Source organism: Miniopterus schreibersii, assembly GCF_964146895.1.
Source record: "Miniopterus schreibersii genome assembly, chromosome: 7".
NCBI classification, from domain to species: Eukaryota; Metazoa; Chordata; class Mammalia; order Chiroptera; family Miniopteridae; genus Miniopterus; species Miniopterus schreibersii.
This window is the reverse complement of record NC_138108.1, coordinates 22,704,341-22,717,609: the sequence shown is the minus strand read 5'-3', so window position 1 is coordinate 22,717,609 and position 13,269 is coordinate 22,704,341. Positions and strand designations below refer to the sequence as shown.

The 13,269-nt window shown below is 35.0% G+C and overlaps 1 protein-coding gene across 2 annotated transcripts in view; it reads right to left on the bottom strand.

Moving 5' to 3' along the window:
• ALS2 (alsin Rho guanine nucleotide exchange factor ALS2) overlaps nucleotides 1–13,269 on the bottom strand; it is a 65,639-nt gene that overhangs the window by 16,610 nt on the left and 35,760 nt on the right. For both annotated transcript variants that reach the window (XM_081141898.1, XM_081141899.1), the window contains exons 13-23: nucleotides 10,923–11,085; nucleotides 6,962–7,093; nucleotides 6,424–6,552; nucleotides 5,963–6,033; nucleotides 5,495–5,561; nucleotides 4,968–5,170; nucleotides 4,789–4,854; nucleotides 3,632–3,730; nucleotides 2,973–3,137; nucleotides 1,740–1,851; nucleotides 1,451–1,528 (exon numbers count right to left, since the gene is read on the bottom strand). In XM_081141898.1, coding sequence (XP_080998024.1) covers nucleotides 1,451–1,528; nucleotides 1,740–1,851; nucleotides 2,973–3,137; nucleotides 3,632–3,730; nucleotides 4,789–4,854; nucleotides 4,968–5,170; nucleotides 5,495–5,561; nucleotides 5,963–6,033; nucleotides 6,424–6,552; nucleotides 6,962–7,093; nucleotides 10,923–11,085 — 1,285 coding nt within the window. The remainder of the gene's footprint in view (nucleotides 1–1,450; nucleotides 1,529–1,739; nucleotides 1,852–2,972; nucleotides 3,138–3,631; nucleotides 3,731–4,788; nucleotides 4,855–4,967; nucleotides 5,171–5,494; nucleotides 5,562–5,962; nucleotides 6,034–6,423; nucleotides 6,553–6,961; nucleotides 7,094–10,922; nucleotides 11,086–13,269) is intronic.

The following is a 13,269-nucleotide window of genomic DNA, read 5'->3' as shown; positions in this document are numbered from 1 at the left end:
CAACTCATTAGAAATCTATAGTAATCAAGATAGTGTGGTACTGGCATAAGAGATGTGAAGATCAATGGAATATAATTCAGAGTCCAGAAATAAACACATTTAGAATAAATTAATTTCAACAAAGATGTTAAGAAAATTCAATGGGAAAAGTTGTTGGGGCAATTAGATACACATATGCAAAAAAATCAGTTTAGACTTTTAACTCACACAATACACAAAAGTTACCTCAATATGAATCATAGACCTTAATATAAGAACTAAAACTATACAACTTTTAGAAGAAAACAGAAGAAAATCTTAATAACCTTGAGTTAGGCAAAGATTTCTTAGATATGACATCAAAAGCATGATTCAAAAAATTTTTTGATAAATTGGACTTGATTACAATAAAAAAAATTTTGTACTTCAAAAGGCTCTATTAACATAAAAAGACAAGAAAACATTTGCAAATGCCATATCTAATAAAAGACTTGTATCCAGAATATATAAAGCACCCTTACAATTCAATAAAACTGAAAACAAATTCTTAAAAAGTCAAAATATTTGAATATTTGAATGGGTAAATTGTGGTTCCTCTTGCTTAAATAAACTGAATAAAAATTTTAAAAAATATGTTTAAATAGGCATGTCACCAAAGATATATGAATTGCTAATTAAGCACGTGGAAATATGCTCTAATTAACTTATGACATCATTAGTCATTAGGGAAATGTAAATTAAAATCCCAAGATAACACTGCGTATCCACTAGAATGGCAAAAAAGAAAGAAAAAACAGAAAATAAAAAAATATTAGCAAAGACATGGAGAAATTGGAACCCTCTTACACTGATGATGGGAATGCAAAATGATGCAGCCACTTTGGAAACAATTTACCACACAACTCAGCAATTACACCCTGAGGCATTTGCCCAAGAGAAATAAAAACATATGTTCACACAAAAAGTTGTGTTCAAATGTTCATAGACTATTATTCATAACAGTTTAAAACTGGAAATAACAGAATGCCCTTAACTGGTAAAGGAAGAGATAAACAAAATGTGGTTTTGGAATACTATACAGCAATAAAAAGGAATGAAGTACTTCACATGCCATAATATGAGAAGACTTCAAAAACATTATGCGAAGTCTAAGAATCCACACAGAAGAGATCACACGTTGTACAGTTTCACTTATATAAAAGGACCTAAAAAGGCAAATCTATAGAGTAATGAAGTCCATTAGAGGTTCTAATGGGGGTAGAAATGAGGTGCGACTTCAAATGGGCAGGAGACGGTGATGGAAATCTTTTCGGGCGATGAAAATGCTCCAAAATTGGATTGCGGTGATGGTTGTACAACTCTGTATGTTTACTAAAAATCATTAAAATGGGTGAATTTTATGAAGTTAGCCTTTATTAAAAGAAAATCAGTAAGATTGTATTAGAGAGATAGAAGAAAGTTAGTTTCCAACCTTTCCGCTAAGAGTCCAGTCATCTGAAAATTCTCCCTCATAAATAGTATCATCTTCGGAAAGTAAAACCCCATTTCCCTACATGAAGAAACAAAACAAAAATCAAAATACATAAAATGCTGAGTAACTTGGGAGTACAAGCAGCTATGTCCCCTAAAGCCTTACATAAATTTAAAAGACAAGAAAGAATAGTACTAAGAAGGTAGAACATTAATAAATACTTTTAAAAGTTAACGACATCACAGTTTTTTAAAAAAGCATAGTAACTATATGTAAGTATTCCACTCACCATCATTTTATTAAGGTGAAAGTTGCCTTCATAGTATAATCCAAACTGGGTAACTACCACACCATTCCCTTGACATACATCATCTTGCCACATTCCCATATACTTTTCACCCCTTCATAGAAAAAGGAAAGAAATTAAATGAAAAATCAGTGATGATAAAGATGGGGTGGGGAAAAAAGCAATTATCACAAGGAAAATACCAAGCATCACCCTAGTTTGGTAAGTGGTCACTTTTCTAGTTCAAGAGGTTAACTCCATCTCCTCAAACATGAGACAATGTGACAGCAAAAGGCGTCTTACTCAGAGCAATGTTCTCTCAGGAATTAAATATCATAGTCTAGCTGACATAGATCTGCATATACTCCATATACTTCCAAGATAACTTTAAAATATATAATTATGCAAAATGGAATAGACAGACTAAAACCTATGCACAATTTTTTATTTCCTAAAGTTTACCAACAAAAAAAAGAAACAAAAAAAGAAACAGGGCTTTATCATACAAGGTTCATGTTTCACCTACTCAAACTTAGAGAAATCTTACTAATCCCCACCAAAAAGACAAAATAAGTACAAACTCTTTGTTAAATAATTATGAAGTTTAGTAATAACAGCAAATTTTTAAAAATTCCACATTATGACCACAACATGACGGTTTGGAAAAGAGAATTTAATTAAGTCCAAAAACGAATCAGAACAAGTCAAATGTGGAGGCGGAAGAACTATGCACCTCCCCAAGGTTTAAATTAATTTAACGAAGCTTCATTCCTGGGTTTTTGGCATAGTGACAAGTGTCTGACCTGAGAGAAAGGCCATAAGTAAAAGGTATTTAGATACCACACTATGATCACAAATGGAATTTCCATAGGTTCCCTTCTAACCTTTTACTCCTATTATCTACTGACTGCATTAAAGGTTTTTCTTTGTACAATAGTTAATAACTTGGTAGCCTCTTTAAGACACTAAAAGCTTTTTATGTGTAAAGCTTTAAGAACAATGGTACCATTGTTAATTCTGAATGATCCTGACAATATAAAGAAGTAATCTATTTGATTCACAAGTAAATGAATAAAATGTCTGACAACTGTCTTATTAAAATTTTTCTCAACACTGTCAAATTAAGACACTCAGCCTTCATAAAATCATCACTGTTTTTGGAGAAGTATAGGAACCTTACACCTCCCCCACCCCTCCCCCGCGACTAAACTTGAGATTAGAAGCAGAACACTGTACCTCGTGATATCATCGAAGACACCATACCCCGATTTCTTATCCATTACCCACTGGCCAATGAACATACTGGGAGAAGAGGAAGTTAATTTTCCACTTCGTAGGAGACCATGGCCATGACGCATGTTATCTTGAAAACAGCCTTCAAACACTTCACCAGAGGCATAACTGTTTAATAAGAATGGATAAATATCACAAGCACATTGAATTCTGATGCTTATTTTTTGCAAAGTCAGGAAATTCAAAATTATATTAATGTCTTGCTGGTAATTATAATTATTTGTTTATATGATTCTTTTTCACCAGTCAAAAATCTCATTTTCACCAGGAAAATGAAATGAGTAATCTCTAAAAGAATGATAGGTGTGCCCGTATTAGAGTCGCATAATAAATATAAATTTATAGGCAAGACATTTAGGAGATTCTATGATAAAGTTAGGGTTTTTAAGGTTTGTATAGTTTTGTTAAGAACTAAATAATAACCTAGTATTTTTGTCTTGTGAGAGATGAGAGGTTGGACTTTAAAAGAAGACTACACAGTTTCAGTCATAAGAAGAGAAAAGAAAATTTACTCCTTGAAAATTTTGGCTATGCAAACATTTAAATTTACACGATTCTTTGAAAAAGCAACACCAGACCGACAACCTTTCCAATGTTATTACCTATAGACGCCCTGACCACACATTTTTCCTTCTTTCCAATGGCCCACATAATGGTCTTCTTTGTTCAGTGCTTTGTTTGGGATTCTGTATTCTCCATACCTAACAAGGAGAAAAAACCAGCAGGAGATGCATGTATGACACAGTCACCTTTTGTGTGTATACACTTGTAAGCATTATAACAAGGATGAGAGAGAAAAGATTTACCAATAGCAGGAAAAGGGTATATGGAGTCTTGGTTTAAGCTAGATCTATTACCTAAGCCACCTGGCAAGTCTTAGGGGAGTGGACCATCAACCCCACCATGCAGAGAGATTAAACGTTTTATCCCAAGCCCAATGGAAAACAGAAAACTTGTGTCCTAGGCCCATCACTGCCACTTAATAGCCACATCATCTTGGGTAAGTAAGTCCTAGCACCCCGTTCCCTCACCTGTATAATAAGGGGGGTAAATCAGGTTAACTAAAGTTTCTTCTCATTCTAAGGTCCTAGTAAAAGGACATTAAAAGACATCACAAAAACTTACATTATCACACAACACAAAAAAATCACCTACCCAATCTATGTAATAATCTTTATATAGTAAAATAAATTACTTCTCTAACATAATATAAAATAACTTCATTGCCATAAATTTATCACATAAATATATTAAAGGGTTAGAAAAGGTGACAAGCTTATACAAAAATAATGAAGTTGAGTATCAACAGGATAATATAGCACTTGGAAGATTTCCCCTTTAGCATTCCACAGAAATTAAGATGATTTAAAACCACTGAAAGGAAAATTTCTGTATGTCCTTTGTGTAAAGGGGGCACTACTATCTCAACAGTCACCATCAACATTGCCTAAGGTTCTGTCTTCGCAACTGAGAAGTGGATAGAAAACACAGTCCCATTTTAACAAATGCAAGGCTGTGTAATCTGAGGCCGCATGGCTGTCAGGGTAAATGATTTGCTCTAGATAAATCAAGGCTACGTCCTAGATTCCTAGCTTTCTTTGTGTCCATACATCTGCATTACAGGCCCTAACACACGGTATGTATTTCTGAAAAACAAAACAGAAATCTACTACTTTTTTTGAAAATAACTCTGAACACAAAATAACATAATTTGTGACTGAAGCTGAATTTACCCTCATGTTTTACACCATTTTCTTACCCATCTTCCAAGCCATTCCTGAACATGCCGGAATACATCTTTCCATCTGGCCACTTCAAAACCCCTCTGAAATGCATAAACAAAGAATAATACATGTCAATTAATGTCTCAGATAATCATTACTTTCTCAGTACTGGACTATCATCCTCACCCCAGGGGTAAATCTTAAACATTTTCACCTTCCATGAGGCTTCCCTGAGAACCAGCGTCCATCATAGGTTGCATCCTTTAGGCGAGGATCCTTGTAGAAAGTATATTTAGCACTGCGTGAAATGGGTGGTTCCTGCCTCTGAACGCTGCTGCCACTTCCATAAGATGGATGATCAGATGCCCCCCGCAAAGCCTGATCCACAGCTTGGCTTATAGCCCGTAGCCACTTAGTCTAGGAGCAAAAAGTGTCAATAAGCTTAAGGCAATAACTTCCAAGCATTGCTTTAAGTCCTGCTAGCTTTCCTCGGTGTGAATACTTTTATGCCTTCTAATGCTTTTCTTATTGAGTAATGCTGATTGGTTCTTGGAAATCACTGTTATGTGTTTAAAATTAAGTCACATTTAAAAAAATCTATAGTCTTAGTTTAATGAAGACTTATCAGACATAATTATAGATCATTAACCAAGCAAGAACAATTTTCCTCTCTTCTTTACTATCATAAGAGATAGGAATATCTAAGTCAAAGATTCAAAAAACATACCATAATGGACTAACCTTTTCCTGGGGTGTTGATGAAATGAGGGTGAACTGCTCTTCAGGTGTAGTTATCTTTAAGCCATTCCTAAAACATTCATAAGGATAATACCAGTAGGTATGACAACCTGTCATCACAATATCAATCCTCAAACATGAAAAGCAGCTTGTTTATTTCAAGAGGCGCAGAAGTCAATTAAATGTAAATGAATTCATGCCCTGGGTTTGGGTCCCAGATGGGAGAAAGGACACTGAGTTACTTTGCTCTGGGCTGAATAATGGGGATGTGAGCCATGGAGAAGCCCTTCTACCACTTATGATCTGTCATGATCATCACAATAGGCCACTTTACTATCTACATGCTGGAAGGGTAAGCCTCATTATGCAGAATGGGGAGGCCTCCTAAGCTTTTTTTCATGTTTAAGAAAATAACCTGGGTAACAGAGGGAGAGAATTAGGATGGAGATGGGGGTGGGAGGGCACACTTACACAGCACCAGCTTCTTCAGAAAGTGGCTCTGCCCATATCGTGGCCAAAGGGAAAACATGGTGTGTGGAGAACTGAAACCAAGAACATGGAGACACATCTGAGAAAGCCCATGTGGGCCTGGGGGTCTCTGTTGCATAACCTGTTTCAAATAGTTAAGTCCACGTGGGTACCACTATCCCAGCGAAATAGTCCCCACAATACAGCTAATCCCAATGGGTCTTGCCATCCCTGTTAAAAGGACCCTGCCAGATGGCTGATACTCATTTTTAAGATGTAAACTAAAAAACCTCCCTGAAATCTGGCCCATACCAGAAACACACGCTAAACATTCTCTTTCATTCAATAGTTTCAGTGAAATAACAATAGATTTTAACACAAACTGATGGTATAATTAATTAAATAAATACAGTACTCCACTTTCCAGCGGTGTTTTTTTTTTTAAGGTTAGGAATCCAGCCTACCTGGGCATGGACTAGGGCATCATTAAAGAGAATGAACCAATTCACAGAAAACCTCCCAGCATGCTGCAGAGATAAGGCTCGGTTACTGCTCTCACACAGCAGTCGACGCTCTGGCTTCCTTAAGGAATCCTGGAATTAAAAAACAAATACAAAGTCAAACAATCAAAATTATTTTAATATGTAAAGAGAAAATGAAAAATATACAAAGTTAGAGAAAAATCTGTTGGTCATAGCTTAGCCTGGTGTTAAACCTAAATTTAAATGTAATCCAAACGTTTTAAAAAATTAGCACCCAAAAGATGAAAAAGAAGAAACAAACAAAAGAAGGTGAGATACATGTTCAGAGAGAATTCCTAGGAATGAGGAAGGGTGCTGATGTTTAGAACATTCATTGCAGTGGTCCTTAGACAACCCTTAGACAGGGGCTCATTAAAGCATAATCACCATAAACAAGTGAAAAATGAAGGAAATGAATGATAGTTGTTATGGACATGCCTGCTGTTTGCTGAGGCAATGACAATTGGCATGGTTTAGTTACCGTCATTTTTCCAGGAAAGGTCTTCCAGAAGCCCAGTGTGTATTCTGCTTCCTTCCTTTTCCTGCCGAGATGGAGAGCAAGAGACTCATAACAAGAACTGGAATCCTGCAGTTTCTGGTATTCTGGAGATGTCTGGAGGCCAATATATTAAAGGGGGGAAAAATAATATAAAACAATTGTCCAGAATCTGCAGCCTCATTGTGGTTTAGATACATAGTATTAAATTTAAAGAGGAAATCCAGCCTAAGAATAGACATGGTATGCTAAACAGAGCTGAGCAAAAGCAGATTGGTTCCAGAAAATTCTGTAACATGCAGGTACACAGGAAACAGAAATAACTCAAGGGGAAAAGAAACAAATACTGGTAATTATTGAGGAGAGCAGCAGAGAACTCAGGATAGACCAGGAGCTCTCAAATGTTTTGGTCTCACGATCCCTCTATTTTGCTTATATGGGTTATACCTATTGATATTTACAATATGAGAAGATATAGTTGAGAAATAAAACTATCTTTGATTTACTTCAAATACAATAACAGTTTAAAGAAAAAATAACATTTTCCAAAACAAAAAAACGTTCAGTGAGAAAGGTAGCATTGTTCTACATTTTTTCAAATCTCTTTATTATCTAGCTTAAAAGATGACAGCTGTATATCCATTTCTGCTACTGTATTTAATCTTTTACAGTTGAAATATATGAAGAAAATCTTGCTTTATAAAATAATATAGTTGGGAAAGGAAGGAGTATTTTAATAGCCATTTCAAATAATTGTGGATAGTCTCCTTTGAAACTATACCAAACATGTTAAGTGATAAGTTTCTTAAAGAGTAGCTGAAATGTGGAATCTGAAACTACATTAACTAAACTTTTTGTACTCTGTTACATTAAAATCTATTGGTCCATCTTACACTTTGAATAGAACTTTTATCCATGCACAATTTTATAACATGTAGACTGGACATTTGGATATTGGTTCACAGTTATACAGATCTTCCGAGTGTTGACACATTTTATTATACATCAAAAGTCACGTTAGTTGATATTGCCAATCTCATCAGAAAAAGCCTCTAAGTATTGGGAAGTTGCCAAGCTCACAGTAATAGGTACATGTTTTCCACATTTTGATTTTTGTTTAAAAGTTCTGATTTTATCATTGGCAACAAATATTGTCAGTTTTCTCCCTGAAGTGACAGGCTCATTTACTCAATTTGAGAAATGTTTGCCAAAAACCCAACTCGGAATAACCAGTTTATCTGTCAATTGTACTTTCAAGTTAAAAAAAAAAAAAAAAGCAGCTCTCAGCTCTAACAATCACCACCTGGTCCTTTTCCTTGAGAAACCTCCATACTTTGGGATACAGTGGAGCTGCTTTAGGTGGCCTTCCCATTTCATCATTTACACTTCTGTGTGTGGTGATGGATGTTAACTAGACTTACTGTGGTGATAATCTGCAATACACACATATCTCAAATCATCATGCTATAATCTGAAAGTAATATAATGTTATATGTATGTCAGTTAAATGTAGATAAAAATGTATATTCAATGGGTGAAGTTAAATAAAATTAATTTTTACTGCTTCATCAAGAATATTTTTAAGTGAATATTCAGAGTGATCACTTTGTAAGTTATATAAATGTCTAATCACTATGTTGTACACCTGAAACTAATATTATATTGTATGTCAACTATAATTAATTTTTTTTAATTAAAAAAAAATTCTTAAGTGAAACCAGCATGTTTTTTATTTGTTTTTAACTGCACATACATGGCAGCAAAGAACACAATGACCATGATTGGTGCCTCTACCTTGATTCATGCTAAGGCGCCAGCAGTTCTACTCATCTTTACTTTGCATTGTCAGTGCAAATGACAACACAGTGGAAAAAAAAAAGTCTCAGTACTGTCCCCAAAATTGTCCGATCTGGCAACCCCCCTGAAAGAATCTTTGGAATCCTCAGGAGTCTGCAGACCAAGCTTTGAGAAGCAAACATGGGATAGGGTATAATTGCTAGACCTTGTGGAGACCCCTTACATTCATGAGTTATTACTTTATATTCCACAATTCTTAAAGTCATTTACATACACTTTTTCCCATTCATTTAAAAAACATTTAATGATTTCTACTACATAGAGAATATTCTGCTGAGTTCAGGGGTAAAAAAAAAAGTAAGGTACAATGTTTGTGTTCTAGGAGTTTATAACTTGGCAGAGAAGATGGAAAAACATACAGCATACCAGAATAATGCAGTGGTTTTGTTAAGATTATCTATCAGAAAAGACAATATAGTAAAGTGGAAAGAACAGACTCTGCCGCCAGAGTGCACGGATATGACTTCCAGTTCTACAAATTCTCAGCTGTGCCTTAATCCTTTCATCTGCAAAAGGGGGATAATAATATCTATTTCACAGGGCTGATGTGGGGATTGAATAAATAGATATAACATACTTAGACTAGTACCTAACACATGAAATGCATTTAATAAATATTAGGTATTATTGTTTTTACCTGGGGAAGTTTGTTTACATATATGATGTCTAAACTGTACCTTAGACTTAATAACAATTTGAAGTGATAGAGCATAGACATGTTTTAAAAACACTTCAACAGACGATTGCGATCTTCAACCCTGGTTAAGAACCACTGACATAACGTGGTAAAAGAATAATGGAGAGATAAAATAGTAGCTAAGCACAGAGGAGGGAGTAACTAATTCTTAAGAGATGAGAAGGGGAAGGAGTGTGGTATAGTCAGAGAGGGCTTCATTTTCATGAGAAAGTGACTTTTGACCGAGGCCTTGAAGATTTCCCTTATTGAGGATGGAGATAGAGGTGTTGCAGGAAGGAAATACAAAGCATATGACAGTTATATGCAGGGAATCTGATCTAACATGTAGGACACGGGGTTTGAGAAACAAAAAAGGGTATCTGATCATGGAGACTGGATTTTTTTACACAGAATTCGGAGCCTTGAGACTGGAAATAGTGCAATATCAGACTCTTTGAACAATTCCAAGTTGATCTAGAAGGGAATATTTTTAATTAATTGAGGATATATTGAGGTAAAACCTGTATCTCACAGGGTTACTTGTGTAGCTCAAACCTTCATTGCTAAAATTAAGCCAGTTTGGGTTAAACTAAAGAAATCACCTACAGGGCCACAGGAAGATCAAATGTAGAAAGCCCACATCAGTTCTTGGGTCACTCTGGAGACTAAAATCTGTCCAGGTAAGGAGATAGAGTCCAAGATTCAAAAGATTCTAAACTATAAGGAACCCTGAAGTCATTATGGCTTCTCTAGAGTTCTTCAGACAGGAAATGAAATGAAACTACACATTTCAGTACAATTTCAAAGGTGAATGTCTTAGGACCAGCTTTATCATACACCCATATCCTAGAGCAGTGCTAATTTTCTAGGATTCTACCTAACTAATTTTATACACCAATTAACATATAAGGAAATCCTATAACATTGTGATTTCTCATAGCATATGCCAAGGTGACCTAAATACCTAATATGGATCTACCATGAGTCCAGGCCAGGTGGTAACTCCACTGCCTTACAGGTGTGTGTTGTTTATACAGAAAGCCAGGGTTCTAAAGAACTCTGTGTAACTTGTACTCAGCATGCACTCAATAAGCTTCAACAACTATTGAATGAGTAATACTCATACTTGGCTCTTAACTTTAGACACAGTTTCATAAAATGAGTACAATTCATCTTGATAACATCCTGAGAAGAAGCTGAATCCAAAGCAAAGAAAACTAGACTTATCGACAGTTATATGTTTTTCTTTCATTTCCCTGAAGAAAGATAAAGTTAATTAAACACACATATATATATAACTTAGTGGAGTTACAGATCATGGAGTGACATAATCCAAACAAACAAATAAACAAACAAACACACTATGATCCTTGGCTTCCCAAGTATCCAAAGAGGGTATATATGGGAGCTTACCACTTCAAAACAAGTAGCAAGCTTTAGCAAAACTTTTGCATAATTATGAAGTCGTCTGGTTGGCAAGAAAAACAAAGTATTCAGTATTTCTATCAACTGGATGTTTTCATCAGTCACTTCTGATAAATCTTGCAGCAGCTCCTGGTTTTTATTTAGGAAATCACTGGAGGTAGGAAAAAAAAGACATTCAGTTAATCATTTTGGTAATGACAACATGTATGATATAGAATAAAAACATTTCACTAGATCCTACCTTTTTCAGAATGCACATTTTTAGGTGCTATGCAATAGTGGAAGAAAAATATAATAAAATAAACCAGACATAATTAAAAGAATTTCCCTGCCTACAAGATGGGATTTTTAAAGTATGAAAAGTAGCAAAAGGTAGCAACGGTGACTCCGTAATAGAGATGATTAATCACAGACTTGTGCCTCATGTTCTAGGAAATAAATCATGCACCCCACAGTAGCAGGGAATAACTGAAGACCAGCTAACATTATCTATTAATTTCCAAGTCAGAAGTCACAGCAATAAATGGCAAGACGAACTGTTCTAAACAGTTGCGCTAAACAGAAATACTGGAGGAAAAACAAAGTTCTTTGCTCCATCAAAATTGGCATGAAATGTTAAAATACTACCAATTTCTCCCTTTTATTCATCAATTGTTGATTACCTAATAAGAGTTTATCACAGGAGAGTAATGAAAAGCTGTAGGTACCAGTACTATAATTAACAGGAAATAATAAAGCAAATTATATGCAAAGATTTCAATACTGAATCTTCAAAAGCATTTCAAACTGAAGCCAACACTTAGTTTTTATATTCAATTTTATATATAAGTTCATTATTAAAATTTGACTGCAAATTTTAACGCTGATCAGTACCCATTGAGACTACGCTCACTAGACCAAAATACTTTTGTAAAAAAGCAAGAATTAATGTGACGGAATAATTATCTGCCACTTAATGAGCAATAATTATGTGCCAAGCCCTCAGTGCTTTACACCCATTATAATATAATTCTTAACTACAAGGCCTCACATAAGACAATGTCACACAAGACTATAAAGCAAAAATGAATTGCTTTATAATCCCTCAGAAAACTATGAAGAAATGTTTAACTCAGAAATTATGAAATAATATTGTGGAAAAATATGTAATAACTCCCAGGAACCCAAGAGTTTAATGGCACAAATTGGATTCTTTTATAATGCAACTAAGAGCAAGTGCCCTGGGGAACATGGCCCAGATTTTTTTACTTATATTTGGCCTGTGTGAATGTTCCTACTTCCACCTCCATGTTCTACTGCTGAGATCATCTGAGGACACTCGCTTAAGCCTTTTAGAAGTGCTCTGCTTTGACCTGCTCCCGAGAGGAGGAGGTGTTTCATGGTAAACACACTCCCTCTGAGCTTATTTCTCCTGAATGCCCAGTACTAGACAGAAATATTCCAACTCTTGTGAACCCTATTATCTTTCAGAACTTACTCATTTCTTTGCCTATAGACTTTTCCAACAGGGGCCCTGGTATGCTCTCCAGAAATCTGAACCAGGGACTCTGGTTAGCTTCTCTTCTCCTGGGAGTTTTATCTAATAGTGGCAATACTGCTCTTTCCTTACATGGCTAGGTTCCTACTTATTCCTCAAAAATTAAATATATTAAAGGTAGAAACAATCCAAGCGTCCACCAACAGATGAATGGATAAACAAAATGTGTTATATAAATACAACGGAATATTATTCAACCATACAATGGAATAAAATTTTGGTATATGCAACATGGATGAATCTTGAAAACATTATGCTTAGGGAAATAAGCCATAGACAGAAGGACAAATATTGTATGATTTCACTTATAAAATAGGCAAATTCATAGACAGGAAATAGAATATAAGTTACCAGGGGCTGTGGGAAGGGAGAAAAGGTAAGTTATTGTTTAATGGGTACAAAGTTTTTTGTTGGGGATAATTTTTAAAATTTTTGTTTATAGGTAATGGAGATGGTTTACAAAACATGTGAATATACTTGGTGCCACAGAAGTGTACAATTAGGAATGGTTAAAATAAATATTATGTTATGTATATTTTACAATAATAATAATGATGATTATAAACCCTATGTAATGATCAAACCACCAGGCTAACCTGAGTAAGCAGCTAGGTGATAAACCAGCTAAGTGCTTAGAGCCTGAGCTTATCATCCAAGATCCACAACTGCCACGTGGGCTCACTAGCCATGCTCTAGAGGTGCTCAAACTGTTCTCTTTTAAACTGAATAATTTAAAATAATTTTAAATATTGATTTTGTAAGTAGAAGTTAAAAAAAGACATTATTACTGCCTTTAAC